General features: G+C 38.8%; 1 protein-coding gene across 3 annotated transcripts in view; it reads right to left on the reverse strand.

Moving 5' to 3' along the window:
• Positions 1-17,248, reverse strand: part of INPP4B (inositol polyphosphate-4-phosphatase type II B) — a 493,426-nt gene that overhangs the window by 76,141 nt on the left and 400,037 nt on the right. For all 3 annotated transcript variants that reach the window (XM_027117065.1, XM_027117067.1, XM_027117064.1), the window contains 5 exons: positions 11,573-11,745; positions 10,137-10,260; positions 8,527-8,644; positions 5,111-5,251; positions 374-471 (listed from right to left, as the gene is read on the reverse strand). In XM_027117065.1, coding sequence (XP_026972866.1) covers positions 374-471; positions 5,111-5,251; positions 8,527-8,644; positions 10,137-10,260; positions 11,573-11,745 — 654 coding nt within the window. The remainder of the gene's footprint in view (positions 1-373; positions 472-5,110; positions 5,252-8,526; positions 8,645-10,136; positions 10,261-11,572; positions 11,746-17,248) is intronic.

Consider the following 17,248-nt stretch of genomic DNA (forward strand, 5'->3'; position numbering starts at 1 on the left):
GCTTATAAATCAGAAAACTAAATCTTTATTAAAGTCTTTTACATGGTTAAGAATTCTACAAAATTTCTGTTGGACTCAATTGAGATTTCTAATTATAAGTTCCTTATTTTTGACTTTTGGCATTTTCTAGTGGCACTGAAATTAATGTCCTAGCATAAGCAGCAGGACACACTTGAGTGCAATCAGGGCAGCGAGGCAGGTGTCGGCCAGGCCACCTTGGCAATCAGTTTTCTTGGCGCAGACAATCTCAAAATCACTCTCACATTCCCACACTGTGCTTTATTCTTCCATTGACCTCTATGTCTGACCTCTCCCGAAGAATTATAATCAAGAAATTATTATTGTTGCTTTTCTTTGTAACTTGCATACTTACAATCAGGAGGCATCTTTTCCATAAATACCGTGTAATATTCTTTTAGAAGTTCAAAATTTTCCTGATTAATACTTTCTTGCAAAGAGACATCTCCAAACCTAAACATAGAACAAAGGGAATAGTTATGGGTTATAAAATAGCACCCGAAAGTTACCTTTTTTAATCTTTCTTTTTTAAATAGGTGGCAATAGTTTTGTAAGGAAGGAGTCTCTGTTTTCTAAGCAACATTGTGCAAAGGTGATTTCAACTATATTCCAGTCTCCACTGGCCCTGACTCCACCAATCCCTATTGACACACCAAAATATTCTCACAGTCATCAAATGTGAACCTGAATGAAATATGAAATCTAAAACACCAACCCCGTGCCTCTGCATAATTGATACTCAGTTAATGTTAGTCTCCCTACCTCTGCAGGGCTGTATCTCTAAAGACCTAAAAACTTTCCTTCTCTCTTTTTATCCCTCCTATATTCCTCTTCACCAATGACAGCTTGCGGAGAGGTCCAGAGGACCAGGACTGAACACTGGGCTGCATACAGTCTTAAACACACTGTCAACTGCTGTAGGCACATGTAGAGTACTCCAGTCTCCCAGGGACTGGTTCACTTCTGTGGCCCTTTCTTTCTGCCCACACCATGAAGGATGTCAGCCTCTGTACTGGTGCTCTTCTGCCACCTTCTTCAGGCAAAACTTTCTACCTGTATATCACTGACCTTGTGTTTTCTTTAAGCCCTTCTCAGGTTTAAACTTAAAATCCTCTTGTCTCTCTATAAAAGGATGCCATGCAAATGGCTTCCAATATGTATCCTCATCCAAACGGCTTCCAACATGTATCCTCATCCAAATATCTCCATTCAAATCTGTATTTCTAGATGTCAACTGAAAATTTCAAAGTGAATTAACCCACACCACTTCAAATGCAACCTAACCAAAAACTGAAACCACCTCCTCCTTTTGTTTAGGAATAGGCGTGTTTCTAATAATCTGACATTAATTCAGGTTCAAAATCTAGGCACCCTTTTGGATTTCCTCGGTTTTCCACACTCCATCCACTATTCACTGATATATTCGCATCTCCGGTGTCCTTTCCTTCTTTTTCTTTACCACTGTCATTTTAGGTATTTAGTAATATTCAGTCTCGACTGGATATAAAGCCTCCCAAATATGAGAAGTGCTATGCCTCCAGGTTCCTTCCCTTCCAATCTATCCCTTACATCATGGTCAGATCATTCATTCATTCAACAAATATTTATTTAACATCAGCCATGTGCCAGATGCTGCATAGGCAATGAATGAAATGTTGGAGAAGTTAGTCTACCACCCGTTTCATCATATCTGCTCACTAAACTTCACCGCATCTCCTCTCTGTGTAAGAACAAAGTCCAGTCTCTTTAGTTTAGCATCTAATGTCTCCACAAAGGCCTCCAAAACCCTTTGTTTGTGGGAATGGAATTACACCCTTCAACTTTACCAGCAGGATTTTGATGCCTTTGGGACTTTTCACATGCTATTCCTCCTCTGACTAGGAAGGCTTACTTTCCTTATCAGCTTGATTAATTCTGATTTGTCCTTCAAAGCCCTGTGGAAGGTGCATATATACTATGAAACCTTCCTGATGAAATGTTCTCCCATCTGTGAATCACTTTCTTTCCTCCATGAATCCTGTCCCTCCTACATCTTTGCTTACTGTATGAGTCAAACTGTGGTGTATCATTTGTTGAACTGTCTTCCTTACTGGATGGTGGGTCCTTTCAGGATGGGGATCATGTCAGTTCTTCTTGTTACACTGCCTGCTCCCTGTGTCCCACAGCTTGGCAGAGTAATGCCTGTTGCAGAGTCAATGTCCAAAAACTTTACTGAGTTAAACTTGGAGGACAGGAATACGAACCCAGGAAAATCTACAGGAGAGTTAGCCTGAACTCTGAAATACACTCTTCTACCTTTTTCAGACATTATAAACACCTGGTATTTAAAAAATGTTATCCTTGTTGGAGTAATACTAGTGTTACAGACTAAATGTTTGTGTCCCCCCAAAGATCATATGTTGAAGCCCTAACCCCCAGTGTGGATGTGTTTGAAGATGGAACCTCTGAAGAAGTCATTAAGATTATGAGGGTGGGGCCCTGAACCGGTGGGATTAGTGTCCTTGTGAAAAGAGTCATCAAAGAGCTGGTTCTCTCTCTCTACACACACAAAGAAGAGGTCATGTGAGCACACAGCAAGAAAGCTGAAGACAATTCTCACCAGAAACCAAATTGGCCAGAACCTGGGACTTCTCAGCCTCTAAAACTGTGAGAAATAAATTTCTGTTGTTTAAGCCACACAACCTGTGGTAGTTTGTTATGGTAGCCCAAGCAGATTAATTAGTACTTACTTATTTAAAAATGGATATACATTACATAAGTTTTGGCTATGGGTACATATATAGTAACATATTATACCTGGATTACATAGCATACCTAACATGTGAATGTTGGTGGAAAAAGCTCAAAATTCAGAATCAGAAAAATAAAGCTCAGAGAACAAAGTGATTTGCTCAAAGTAGTAGTTGGTTGATATCCGAGGGCCAGCCTTCCTGCTTCCCTTTGTGTTTCTCTCTATTTTGCAGTTGTGTCTCTTTTTCAAATCCTATGTATCTTAAACAGCATCCAGGTATGAAAAAATACATTTTTTTTTTGCGGTACACGGGCCTCTCACTGTTGTGGCCTCTCCCGTTGCGGAGCACAGGCTCCAGATGCACAGGCTCAGTGGCCATAGCTCGTGGGCCCAGCCGCTCCGTGGCATGTGGGATCTTCCTGGACCAGGGCACGAACCCATGTCCCCTGCATCGGCAGGCGGACTCTCAACCACTGCGCCACCAGGGAAGCCAGAAAAAATACATTTTTATAGGCAAGACAGATGAGAGAGAAGGGGAGGGGCATTTAAAAAAAAATAAAGTGACTAACATCTAAAATAGTAACAATGACATGTAAATTAACCTAATCTAGAAGGCTTGAAAATACCATGCTAAGTATTCCTTGAAAAGTCTGTAAATGGAGAGTCTCACATGTCTCTCAAGACTGCACTCACAGGTCTTAACTTAGTAATTTAAACTCCAAACACTCTGTACTCTAGTGTACCAAAGAAGAGACAATTAATTTAGAGTGCTGTTCCCCCCCCAATTGTTCATTAATATAATTTACCTCCCAAATTGTATAATTTATGTTCATAAATATCATTCTCCTCAACCTGTGAACTTGCTGTGAGACAACATATAAAGATGACTGGAATATAATCTGATCTTACATAATTATTTGCAAAAGTGCTTAATTATTGAAGAATCAACTTTTTGTACAATACAGTGAAAAAAATTATATTCTGATTTAAGCATACTATAAGACAAGAGACTAATAGCTTCCACACAGTTTGAGATTAAACATGTAATACAAAACTGGCATGGAATTTTGTAACTGGCAAGTGAGAATTATGAAAATCTATGTTGTCCAGAAAACCTTTTGGATGAAAGGGAGAGACGGAGAAATCGTTGAAAATAGTAGCTAAAAACAGGCACCTTCACCATCATTGAAATTCAAGATGGCTATAAATGTAGTGGTAGTTTTAGTTTAGTAGAAAACATTAATAAAGGATTAAAACATACATAACAAGTCATGGCAAAGAATATGCCAGCTACCTATGGGGGAAGGAAACATTTAGAGAGTGAATTATTGACAAGGAAGCGTTTTAAAATACTCTTCAAAAGTTTTGCTTTGGGGGAAATTTTCCAGCTAGGCTTTACAGCAAGACACTAACTTCTGGGCTTCCCTGGTGGTGCAGTGGTTGAGAGTCCACCTGCCGATGCAGGGGACACGGGTTCGTGCCCTGGTCTGGGAAGATCTCACATGCCGCGGAGCCGCTGGGCCCATGAGCCATGGCCACTGAGCCTGCGCGTCCGGAGCCTGTGCTCCGCAATGGGAGAGGCCACAGCGGTGAGAGGCCCGCGTACCGCAAAAAAAAAAAAAAAAAAAGACACTAACTTCTTTTTCTGAGAAGTTTTAGAGAATCTTTTAAAAATGTGTTCTGTGAATCTTAACTCTTATCCACGTTTTCGATAATCTCTATATGGGAATCATGTAAGATGCAAAAGTAATTCCTTTGTCTGCTCAAAGCGTTTTTGACAGTTGCTTATGCGATCACATACAATCATCTGTCATTTAACTGAGAAAATTATTATGAAAAGATGTGTTGTCATCCTCCAATAACAATTATTTTAGTAAATAAATTTTTAAAATTATTTAAATAAATAAATTTTAAAAATTAAAAAAAGTTTTTTGAATAAATTTAAAAAAATATTTTAGTAAATAAAACAAAAGGAAAAAATAGCGTGTTTTATTAGGTCCAGAAAATTTGGACACAATTAGCAGAGTTTACAATGTTGAAATATATGTAAGCACAAAAAAATTCTAAAATTTGATACACACATGTAGGTATTTGGAAACATGAAGAAAGTTAATCCATGTGAATATTTTGGTATTGACACCAATATTTTCCTTGTTATTTTGCCATATTTAAATTTGATGTGGGCCAGGAATCCTTAAATATGAATAATTCTGCTTGCCATATCAAATAACTTTGTACTGATGAAAAGGAAAGTGTTACCCATGAATCTAATTTCTATGTACAGGAACACGTGGAATTATTTAGCATATCCATAACAATCATACAAAAAAATTAAGTACCGACCTTATATCTGAAGCTTACCTCTCAGCAAGAGTTTGCTGTTCATTGATTCCAACATTAAAAAGTACTGGATACACATGAAGCAATTGTCCTTCTTTAATCTGTAGAGGCAGGGACTCAAACATTCTGCCTGGAAGCTTCACCTCCACCACATAATGTTCACTGGAGAAAGAGGAGGGCAAAGAGAAGCAGTCTTGCTTTATTTCATTCAATTTTATGTTACTTTAGATTCATATGAAAGAAACAATAAAACAGTTGGAATATAGCAGTGATTTAGGTTTTTGGCTTCTATCTGCTTATTTTCTTTTATTAATTCATTTGATAATCATTTCATTCACTTCACTGTTAAATTACTTGGCATAAAGAGTCATTTACATTTATCTCCATTACTCTGAGGTTTTATAGGAAAGGAAGAATATTTAGTGCATCTTTGTATAAAAGGGCCATGTGCATAAGAGCTTCAATATTTGTTTTCTTGATTTAATTATTTAAAAACCCAGTCTCAAGAATAAGAAAAGCAATTTAATGATGGGTTTTTTAATATAGTGAAACTAATGAACCAAATCATTTATACATTTTTTAGCATGGCCTAATTGTTATTATAGATGAACCTCCGTTTGTGATGACCTGATGGAAATGTAATGGTTTCATTATTTAAGATGTAACCTTTCGGCTTTCCTGATCATTTTGCAACATTAACATATCACCAGAGCATTTTTTCTTTGGAAATTTCCATTAAAAATTACCCCTAATGTTTAGTGTTGAAAATTCAAATTAGGATTCACAAAATAGGGTCAATAAGAATAGCTGCTTGTAGATTCTGAAACTTGATATCTTCTGATCCAGTGTGAATTGATTAAAGAAATGTCAAGTTTCATCTGGAATTTAGGAAAATCCATGTGTTTCCTGAACTATATAGAGTGCTGGTGTTGTAATATGTGTATGGGGTAACGAAGAACAGGACAATTAGAGAGTCTCTGTGAAAATCTTTTCAGTTTCTCTAGTATAATAATACTGCTACGTACTCTGGATACCTGACAGTGAGACTTGTTTCTTACCTCAGCTTTGAACTAGAGAATCTGGAAATACCATCAATCCAGCAAGCAGGGATGTTAGCACTACCCTCAGAGGATGGACACTTTATTTTTCTTTCCTAAATTGCTCTCAGTGTCCTTTACAATAGCCTGGCTAACAGATGGCTGATGTTTATTTCAAAATTTTCAGGAATATGAGAAGATTCAACGAGCCAAGCCTGCATTTAAAGATTTCTCTGAAGGTAAAACATTATACACATTCTTTATGATAACTTTTTTTTAAAATTGAAGTATAGCTGATATACAATGTTGTGTTTCAAGTGTACAGCAAAGTGATTATTCTTTTTCAGATTTTTTCCATTATAGGTTATTACAAGATACTGAATAGTTCCCTGTGCTATACAGTAGGTCAATGTTATTTATATAGTAGTGTGTATCTGTTAATTCCATACTCCCAATTTACCCCCCACCCCTTTCCTGTTTGGTAATCGTAAGGTTGTTTTCTATGTCTGTGAGTCTATTTCTGTTTTGTAAATAAGTTCATTTGTATCATTTTTTTTGGATTCCACATATAAGTGATATTATGTGATATTTGTCTTTGACTTACTTCACTTAGTATGATCATTTCTACGTCCATCCATGTTGCTGCAAATAGCATTATTTCATTCTTTTTTATGGCTAATATTCCATTGTATATATGTACCACATCTTCCTTATTCATTCATTTGTCAATGGGCATTTAGGTTGCTTCCATGTCTTGGTTGTTGTAAATAGTGCTGCTGTGAACATTGGGGTGCATGTATCTTTTTGAATTAGGGGTTTCATTTTTTTCCAGAGATATGCTCAGGAGTGGGCTTGCTGGATCATATGATAACTCTACTTTTAGTTTTTTAAGGAACCTCCATACTGTTCTCCATAGTGGCTGCACCAATTTATATTCCCACCAACAGTGTAGGAGGGTTCCCTTTTCTCCACACCCTCTCTGGCAAGTGAGAATTTTAGTAAATAAAGCATTTATTATTTGTAGACTTTTTGATGATGGCCATTCTGACTGGTTGTGAGGTGATACCTCATTGCAGTTTTGATCTACATCTCTCTAATAATTAGCAATGCTGAGCATCTTTTCATGTACCTGTTGGCCATCTGTATGTCTTCTCTGGAGAAATGTCTATTTAGGTCTACTGCCCATTTTTTGATTGTTTTTTTTTTGATATTGAGCTGTACGAACTGTATATTTTGGAAATTAATCCCTTCTCAGTTTCATCATTTGCAAATATTTTCTCCCATTCTGTTTGTTGTCTTTTTGTTTTGTTTATGGTTTCCTTTGCTGTGCAAAAGCCTTTAAGTTTAATTAGGTCCCATTTGTTTATTTTTGCTTTTGTTTTCATTACTCTAGGGACGGATCCAAAAATATATTGCAATTTATGTCAACAGTGTTCTGCTCTATGTTTTCCTCTAGGAGTTTTATAGTATCCAGTCTTACATTTAGGTCTTTAATCCATTTTGAGTTTATTTTTGTAAACTCAACGAATGTTCTAATTTCATTCGTTTACATGCAGCTGCCCAATTTTCCCAGCACCACTTATTAAACAGACTATCTTTTCTCCATTCTATGTTCTTGCCTCCTTTGTAGTAGTTGTAATGACCATAAGTCTGTAGGTTTATTTCTGGACTTTCTATATGATAACATTTTGTCATCTCTATTAAAATATAATTGACATAGGGCTTCCCTGGTGGCGCAGTGGTTGAGAGTCCGCCGGCCGATGCAGGGGACACGGGTTCGTGCCCCGGTCCGGGAAGATCCCACATGCCGCGGAGCGGCTGGGCCCGTGAGCCATGGCCGCCGAGCCTGAGCGTCCGGAGCCTGTGCTCCGCAACGGGAGGGGCCACAACAGTGAGAGGCCCGCGTACCGCAAAATAAATAAATAAATAATAATAATAATTAAGAAAAATGGTGGTATGTGCCCCTGACATAGCAATATACCTTTTCTAAAATGTTGCTGCTTTTAATACCAAGAATTTAATACCAAGTCATCTCAAGAATTATGACACTATTAACCAAATGATTCCAGCAAAAGTAAAAACATCCAGACCTTTAGATTAGATAGTAATAAAGAGAAAAATTTTTTCTCATGCCTGCTATTATTTTGAATTTCTCATATTTCATAGGGGAGCCTTACCCTACTTACCTCATTTTAGTACAATTTACGAACATTCATGAGACTTTTATGAGTTTTTCAAGATCTTCCCCTGTCATGTCACCTACATTTATTTTTCACCAAAAAGGCAAAGAGAACAAAAGAAACATTTCCAAACCAAACCTTAATTCTCCTTGGCTCCTTTGTCAGGGGTTAATTAAAAATATCTAACAAAGCTTGGTCTTAGGAAATGAACACCACTTACCGCCTTCCTGTTATAACTGGCAAGACATCATTGGATGTGGCTTCAGTTATTTTAAAAGCGACTTTCTTCAAATCTGAAATACCAACAGCCATGTCCTCCAGCATTCCAATTTCCTCACCTAAACAAGGGCAAAGGAGCCTAGTTACAAACATACTATTTGAAGAAAGTCACTTTGTACTCCACCTTCCTGCTGGAATTTGTTCTAACAGTTTAGTGAATGAGTTTCTGAAGGCAGCGAATCCATTCTCAATACGTTTTCCTGAGTCTGAAGGTTTTCATCAGTGAAACAAGAACCATTTAAATAGACTCCAGCTGTCCACATATCCTTTGAGGGAAGGAAAGAGGAATGCCTTTGCTGGAAGGTTAGAGAGAAGTTTTAATCCTTCTATGGCACAAAGTATCATGCAGATCTCTTTCCCTTGGCAGGACTGACATTTGATTTCTAGAAATAATAGAGATGGCTGAACTGAAGGTCACTGACCCAAGCTCGTGCTAGTTTTATATCTTAATACACTGACAAATAAAACCTAAGAAGGAGGTAATTAAATAAGATTCTAGATCAGTCCTGCACAACAGAAATATAACGTGAGCCACATATATAATTTTAAATTTCCTGGTAATCATCTTTTCAAAGAGTAAAATTTTAAAAGGTGAAATTAACTTTAATAATCTGTTTTCCTTTAGCCTGATAGTTCCAAAATAACATTTCAGCTGTAAATCAATATACTATGATTAATTATTCATTAATTATTAATATAAAACTCTTTTTTCACCAGTCTTTGAAACCTGGTGTGCACGTTGAGTACTTATTGATTTGGACTAGATACATTTCAAGTGTTCAATTGCCACACCAACCTATGTATTGAACAGGGCAGCTCTAGACAGTAGAGTTGGGACTTTAAAAATCCAGTCATTGAAACTAGGTTGGCAAAAGCCTTTATTTAAAAAGCCTCAGTTTTAAAAGCCTCAGCCTGTGAAATAATCTATAATCCCATTTTCAAAACGTAATGAGAAAAAAAAATGTCACGAAGAACCTAGGGGTAAGACAGGAATAAAGACACAGACCTACTAGAGAACGGACTTGAGGATATGGGGAGGGGGAAGGGTGAGCTGTGACAAAGCGCGAGAGAGGCATGGACATATGTACACTGCCAAACGTGGGGTAGATAGCTGGTGGGAAGCGGCTGCGTGGCACAGGGAGATCAGCTCGGTGCTTTGTGACCCCCTGGAGGGGTGGGATAGGGAGGGTGGGAGGGAGGGAGACGCAAGAGGGAAGAGATATGGGAACATATGTACATGTATAGCTGATTCACTTTGTTGTGAAGCAGAGGCTAACACACCATTGTGAAGCAATTATACTCCAATAAAGATGTTAAAAAAATAAAATAAAATAAAATAAATCTTGAAGACTAAAAAAACAAAAAACATAATGAGAGTAAAAGCACAGTGACAGGGAAAATGAATACAAAGAACTAAAAATTACATTCTTTCTCTAATGCTTGATGCAAGAAAGGTTGACTACTCATTTTTATATTTAACTGAAGAATCTATGGATCACATATCTTTATGAATAGGAATATTATTTTAACGTGGACTAAAGCAATACTTACTATATGTACTTAGCAGTCCTTCATATTGTACTATCAATCCCACCGTGTGAAGCTGCTCAAGGAAGCCAGGGTCATACAAACTTGTGTGCAATTTGATGATAAAACCACAGACCAATCCAGCAAGCTAAAAAAAATCATTGAAGAGATTACTGGGGTCAGCAAACTTTAATTTAAAAATATATGTCTTTGAGACATCACAGACATAATTAGAAATTTTCAAGTATCTGTAACAAAATTATAACTATTTATAAATCCATTTTGAAATGCGTTGACTGCATTTACTCTAGTATGGCTTGGGGAAGGCAGCATTGTGAAATGGGAATGACCACGGACTCGGAATCTGCAAATCCTGTCCCTCCCATTTCTAAGCAGTAAAACCATAAAAAGTTATTTAACACTTGCAAATCTTTCTGTTCTTATTTTTTTGCACACGGAAAATAGAGATAATAGTTCTCATTTTGCAGAGTCGTTGAAAGGACACAATGGAGAAATGTGTATAAGGCAGAGCATAATGCCTGACACTTAGCTCCGTTTGCTACTGGGTCATGCATGAAATAGGGGGGACAAGAGATATTTTGGGTAAAACATGCCCTTTGTCTGGAAGGTTTAGAAGGAGAGGCTTCTGTCTCTTTCCTTCCACGTGTCTGTCTATAAAACTCAATCATGGTGGTGGAGGCAGGAGGGGAGAAGGAACACAGCCATTGTGATGGAGGCCAACCTTGGTGTCATGGGCTAGGGTTGGGTGTAGGCAAAGGAGGTGGTCCTGTCAAACTTCCCATTCAAGACTATGGCCTGGTGAACTTATTTTATAAACACCAAAAAAGAGATCATTATGAAGTCCCGTCCTGGGACTCATGAGGGAGCTGTATAAATAAGGGGTTGCAAACAGATCCCTTTTGCCGGTCCTGGCTGCCATCCACACTGTGCACGGTGTGGAGAGCCCACGGCATAATATGAGGACAGGATGGGGGACCCTTTCCTTCACAGACTCTCTGCCCTGTGAAACAGCATGGGCATTTCAGAGACTTGGTCACCTCTTTGCTGAAATAAATACTTCAGGTCTCAGACACTGTTTCCATTCGGCTTGTATTTATTATGAGTAAGAAAAACTGGGTACTAAACTTAAAAAAAAGAATCCCTTTGAAAAGAAAACTGCCAAAGGACCTATGGTATAGCACAGGAAACTCTGCTCAAAATTATGTAACAACCTCAATGGGGAAAGAATTTGCAAAAGAATAGATATATGTGTATGTATAACTGAATCACTTTGCTGCACACCTGAAACTATCACAACATTGTTAATCAACTATATGTCAATATAAAATAAAAGGATTCAGGAAAAAAGAAAACTGTCAAAAAAAGATATCTATCTTCACCAAGGATACTATGTGACAACCCATCACTGTGCTGGGCTCACAAGATCAAGAGGCACCTACTGCTTGGCTGAAGACGACGTCTCTTCTTAGCGTCAGCATCAAACATTGGGGAAGGCTGTAGGCAAGCTCCTGAAGGAGCACGAACGTCAGGGACTGCTTGGCTCGATTCACCACTTCTCCCATGCAGTCCTTCAGGGTGAGGATGAGGGGATACAACTGTTCATACCAGTCCTCTGCGGGGTGGATGGGGCATAAGAACAGTGGGATAGATGAAGGAAGGTCTTGGAAGATAGAACCAATTTGTTTATTTTTTCAGTGAAGTTCTACACATTATTAAGGAGTCACAAAGATTAGATTTAAAGATCTCCAATTCCAATCTCTCCTCTGAACTCCAGGTGTCTATTACCAGCCACCCACTTGGGTGTATCTAACTCATCTATAGTAGAAGTCTTCTCTTCTCTACTCATCTCTAATCTGTGCATTGCCTGTATCTTAGCGGATGATACCACCAAACTCTTCCTATGCTGGAAACAATTTCTTGGACCTCTTCTATAGTCTCCACATTTACTGGGTCATTAAATCAGTTCTACCACCACAGTAAGCCATCAAACACTCATCTTCCCCCTTGCCCTCTCCCATCATCATTTATCCATCTCCTTCGGACCACTTTCTATTCCGCTCCATAACTGACCCCTCTTCCTCCAGTCATATTCTACTCGAATCCTTTCTCAACAGAGTTGCTAGAGGGGGCTTTCTAATCAGTTTGAATCCCATCACTCACTCTTTCACTTCCTTAGCTTCAATTATTTTAAACACACCAAAACATTCAGAACAAAGTCCCAAAGCATGACAGACCCTGCATTATCTGACCTCTGCCTACATGTTCAGTCTCATCTCTCAGAACTTTTTCACTTGAAGCCTTGAGTCCAGGTGAGCTGAACAACACGGATTTCCCCAAACCTGCTGTCTCTCATCTCAGTGTCTTTGCAAATCCTATCTCCAATCCTGGAGCACATACATATCTTCCTGACAAACACATTATCTTCTCTGCAGACTCAACAGGGTTTCTCTCTTCCAGGAAGTCTTCTTGATTTTCCCCTTAATCCCCTCCTCCCCCCATCCCTGTTTACTAAAAGTTTGCATCACAGCTCCTTGCTCTTGCTGTTCTAGAGCGATCCATGCTGTTCTGCAAGAAAGGGAGCTCACTGAGGGTGAGAAATTTCTGCTTTAATCACTGAATCTCCAGAAGCTATTATAGCAGATATTCAGTTTTTAATTGAATAAGTAAAGTTATAATAAATATAACAAAAGTCTTTTAAGATATAGACATGTAAGAGAAAATCAAGTTTTTGACAATATTTGGAATTCGAATAACTTTCCTTCAAATCAGGATACAAAACTGAAACCATCTGTGCTTTTTGTATGTCTAGAAATTTAACATGTTTCAATTATATAATTATGACTTTGGCATGTGAAATAGAAACAAGTTATATCCTATTTCAGTTTATTTGGAAATCAAACCCCTGACAAATGTCAAACATTATAAATTCCAGACTGTGTGCTATTCCATTAATATATAAATAAATTAACAGTAGTGGGAAAAATACAAATATGATTTAAAAGAAACAAGCGAATGCTGAAAAATTAATTATGAATCAAGATCTAAAATGGTATGACCGGGCTTCCCTGGTGGCGCAGTGGTTTAGAGTCCACCTGCCGATGCAGGGGACACGGGTTCGTGCCCTGGTCCGGGAAGATCCCACGTGCCAAGGAGCGGCTGGGCCCGTGAGCCATGGCCGCTGAGCCTGCACGTCCGGAGCCTGTGCTCCGCAACGGGAGAGGCCACAGTGAGAGGCCCGCGTACCACAGAAAGAAAGAAAATAATAATAATAAATTTAAAAAATAAAAATAAAATAAAATAAAATGGTATGACCTTCTCAGTTTACAAAAGTGAATGATGTGAAAGGTCAGTAATCAGTTAAAACCTTGGAAGAGTTATAGGTAGTGATGAAAAGAATCGTAATCATCATTGTACCATATCTATTGTCACTTACTTATTTTATGTTGTGGTGAAATAGATTAGATGAAATAAACCAAAAATGGGTGAAAGGATAATTAATGGCCCCAACTCAATAAAAAGATGTGCTCCTGTTAATACTCTATGTAAATGCTTATGTGATGCTATAATGCAAAATACATTAGGAATATTAGTTCTTATTTTAAAATATTGTAGAATTAAGTGTTATGAGAGGAATAAAAAAAAACTAGAGAAAGGGGAATTCAATGAAGGCCTATTAAATCTGTAATCATTTAAGAAAGGAATCACTGTGGGCAGCCTAGGATGAAATACGAACCGTGGTTCAAGTACAACAGGCATTCGGTGACTACTGATTTTTATGTCATTAGTAGCTGTAAAAAGGGCAAATGGAGGTACATTAGACTTATTTTCAGAATAAAAGACACATCAGTAGACACCAAGAAGGAATATTCGATATTCCTATTGTTTTCATATTTACATTCTTTTATCTCCCATTCTCTCCTACTCTCTAATTACTGTTCTCAATATGAATGTGCACACACACACAGACACACACACACACACACACACACACACACACACACAGAAAACGAATATCTCAATAAACTGACCCAGTGTTAGATCTTAAAAGGTAACAGATTGAAAACCTATTTTGTTTTGTGCTGAGGTCTGCAGAGATCTACTGAAGAATTCTCCAACATAAGATAAAGCCTGTGCGCAGTAGGTGGCGCTGTTTTACCAGGCTGAAGTAGAACTAACTTGGTCACTTACTCCATTCAGGTAACTGATTTATATACTCTTTTATATATTTGCACAGTTCCCAAACAGCAGGTACATGTTGTATGGGCACTTTGCATCCTACTCTCCTGTGTCAAGTGGTCAATAACCTGGCCAAAAGTGTAATAGGCTCTTTCTATTAGAAAATGGAAAATTAACTTAATTTTTTTCCCTTGGAAGATACTAAGTGACAGCTCAAATTAAATATAGCTGATGGTTTTCTTGAAGATCTTTAAAAGAGGAATCTTCACAGATTTCTTCATTAGCATCAGGATAATTTCTTTACTCACTTCTAAACCTATCTTCACACTTATCTAACCATTTGACTCAATCAGAAATTACAATGACATTAAAAAAGAGACAGAGAGATCACCTGATTTCTAGTCCTTCTAGAATAAAACTAAGGACCTGGAAAAATAAATAAATACACTGAAATTCTAAATCTAGGAGTGTTGTTAGGTATTTGTCTGACACTAGCAATATTCCAGTGTCTCTGTTTATTGTAATTATATATACTTTTTTATGGCTAAAAGTTAAGGAAAATGACAATATAAGAAAACATTAATGATGAACGAGAAAATTACAAGTTGGTGAGCAAGGTAGAATGGCTTAAAGATATTAATAAGCTTCCTATAAAGAAGCATACTTGAGAAAGCTAAAATTACATTTTTTTTTCTAGAAAAAAAGCAATTTAAGTTCAGCAGATAAAGGAAAACCTCACTGGCAAATGCAAATTGTGATGGCTTCAGGTTTTGTTCCCTGTTACTATTCACTCAGTGTAAATCTCAGGTTCTGAAATAAACACAACGGGGTGTGATAGGCCAAAGAAAGGCCAAAGTAGTCAGTTCATAAACAGCCTTTTTGCTCCAATGAGCATTCCAAATCACTCTCACAAAGGCAAAAGAAATGCTTTAGTTTTCTCTTTAAAAATATTTTTCGGGGCTTCCCTGGTGGCGCAGCAGTTAAGAATCCGCCTGCCAATGCAAGGGACACGGGTTCAAGCCCTGGTCCGGGAAGATCCCACATGCCGTGGAACAACTAAGCCCGTGCACCCCAACTACTGAGCCTGCACTCTAGAGCCCACGAGCCACAACAACTGAAGCCCGCATGTCTAGAGCCCGTGCTCCACAACAAGAGAAGCCACCGCAGTGAGAAGCGCGCACACCGCAACAAAGAGTAGCCCCTGCTCACTGCAAATAGAGAGAAAGCCCGCGTGCGGCAACGAAGTCCCAATGCAGCCAAAAATAAATAAATTAAAAAATATATGTATTTTGGGTAACAACAAAAAAAGCTGTAACTCCTGACGGTCCTGAGATCACTGTCATATCCCTCTCAGCTTCCTGTCTCTCCATACTTACAATCTACATGGGGTTTATTTTGCCCTGATGGGAAAACCATTTTCTGGGAGGGATAAAGATGGTGTTCGTTCTGCATTTTCTAGTCCAAGGAAGAAATCTTGAAATGCACACATCCACTTTTCTGAATTTAGTTTCCTCACGTTTCAACTGAGATTTTACTCACACACACACACACACACACACACACACACACATACACACACACTCCTGATATACCCAAGGACGCAGGGTAGCTCAGGGCTCACCACAATATAGTCACCGCACCTACACCTCTCACAGAAGCTAACTGGCCCAGCAGGCACATAAGTGCCCACATCGTTGATTCTATCCCCTGGGCTCCTTTTAGTGACAGAGGAAAATACGAAGAGAATGTTTTAGCGTCTCTATAAAAACTTGCTGAAACTCCTTAACCCTGAGACCAAGAAGCAGAGTCTTTCCTCAGGAAAGCATTAAAAAGCGTGTGGCTTTGCTGAGCTTATCCTGAGCTTTGTGAAGTGTGTTGGAAGGCATCCAAGCAGAGCCTGTTTTCCAGCTTCTCTAACGTATCCAAGTGAATTCACTGCAGGATTCAAAGAACGACTGCCGGGCACCCCCCTCACCTCCTCCACACACCATCTATTTCCTGTACAGGTTGTTCACGTCCTCTGAGCTCAATGGCTCTTAGGTTGCTCAGGAGAAAAGAAAAAGAGCCGAATACCAACCAATGGTAGCAGAGCGTGATGCTCTCTTTCCAATTTCCGAGCCATTTTCTTCTCAGGTGCTTGGTCTCTTTCTCTCATTTAAGATAATGAACTTAACTTCAAGGAAGCTTGTAGCCATTGTTATTTTTGTTATCACCACTTTTTAGACATGGGGGTGGGGGGAAGAAAAGCTCACAGCTTGCATGCCCATTAAACTGTATGCAAGGAGATAAGAGAAGAAATGAGCCTGGCTCTTAGGAGTCGCCTAAGTTAAGAAGATGATGAACTGTGAAGTCATTAGAATGGCCTTTAAGGAGGGTGATAAAATTTTCAAGGTTCTGAGAGGAACAGAGACCCATCCCACAGCTGACAGGGTTTTTATAGGATGCCCAAACCTCAGGTAGCACAGAACTGGCAGTGAGTTCAAGGCTGAGGGCTGGGAGTGGGTATATCATATCCCTGCCCATAGAGTCCTTGTTGGTTTTGAAGAGCTTATGTCCTCCGTCAACCCAGAGATGGCTACCTATGTGTCCCTCTGTCTTTTGGGTACAATTTTACAATGTGAACATCAGCACTGAGGGGTCAACTAATAATAAGTCTTCCTCTCCAGATACCCTCTAGCAGGACTCCTTTGTATACTACACATGGCCAACTTTGGTCATAGACTCTAGACACCCGGCCATAGGAGGCCACCAAATATCAGCCGTATCTCTGAGACAGAGGACACAGAAATGAGGCTAATCCAGACAACAGACGAGTAACCAAGGAAAGAAAAGCACCTGCTGAGGCTGGGCTGCCTAGAGTGACCTCCTTGGCCACTCAGAATGACCTCCTCCAAGTCTTCCTAACTCCTTGCCCACCTTTACAATCTGGTCCAGGAATT

This window comes from Aethalodelphis obliquidens, unplaced genomic scaffold (genome assembly GCF_003676395.1).
Source record: "Aethalodelphis obliquidens isolate GAN/ISIS:26980383/991018 unplaced genomic scaffold, ASM367639v1 scaffold17, whole genome shotgun sequence".
Classification (NCBI taxonomy): domain Eukaryota; kingdom Metazoa; phylum Chordata; class Mammalia; order Artiodactyla; family Delphinidae; genus Aethalodelphis; species Aethalodelphis obliquidens.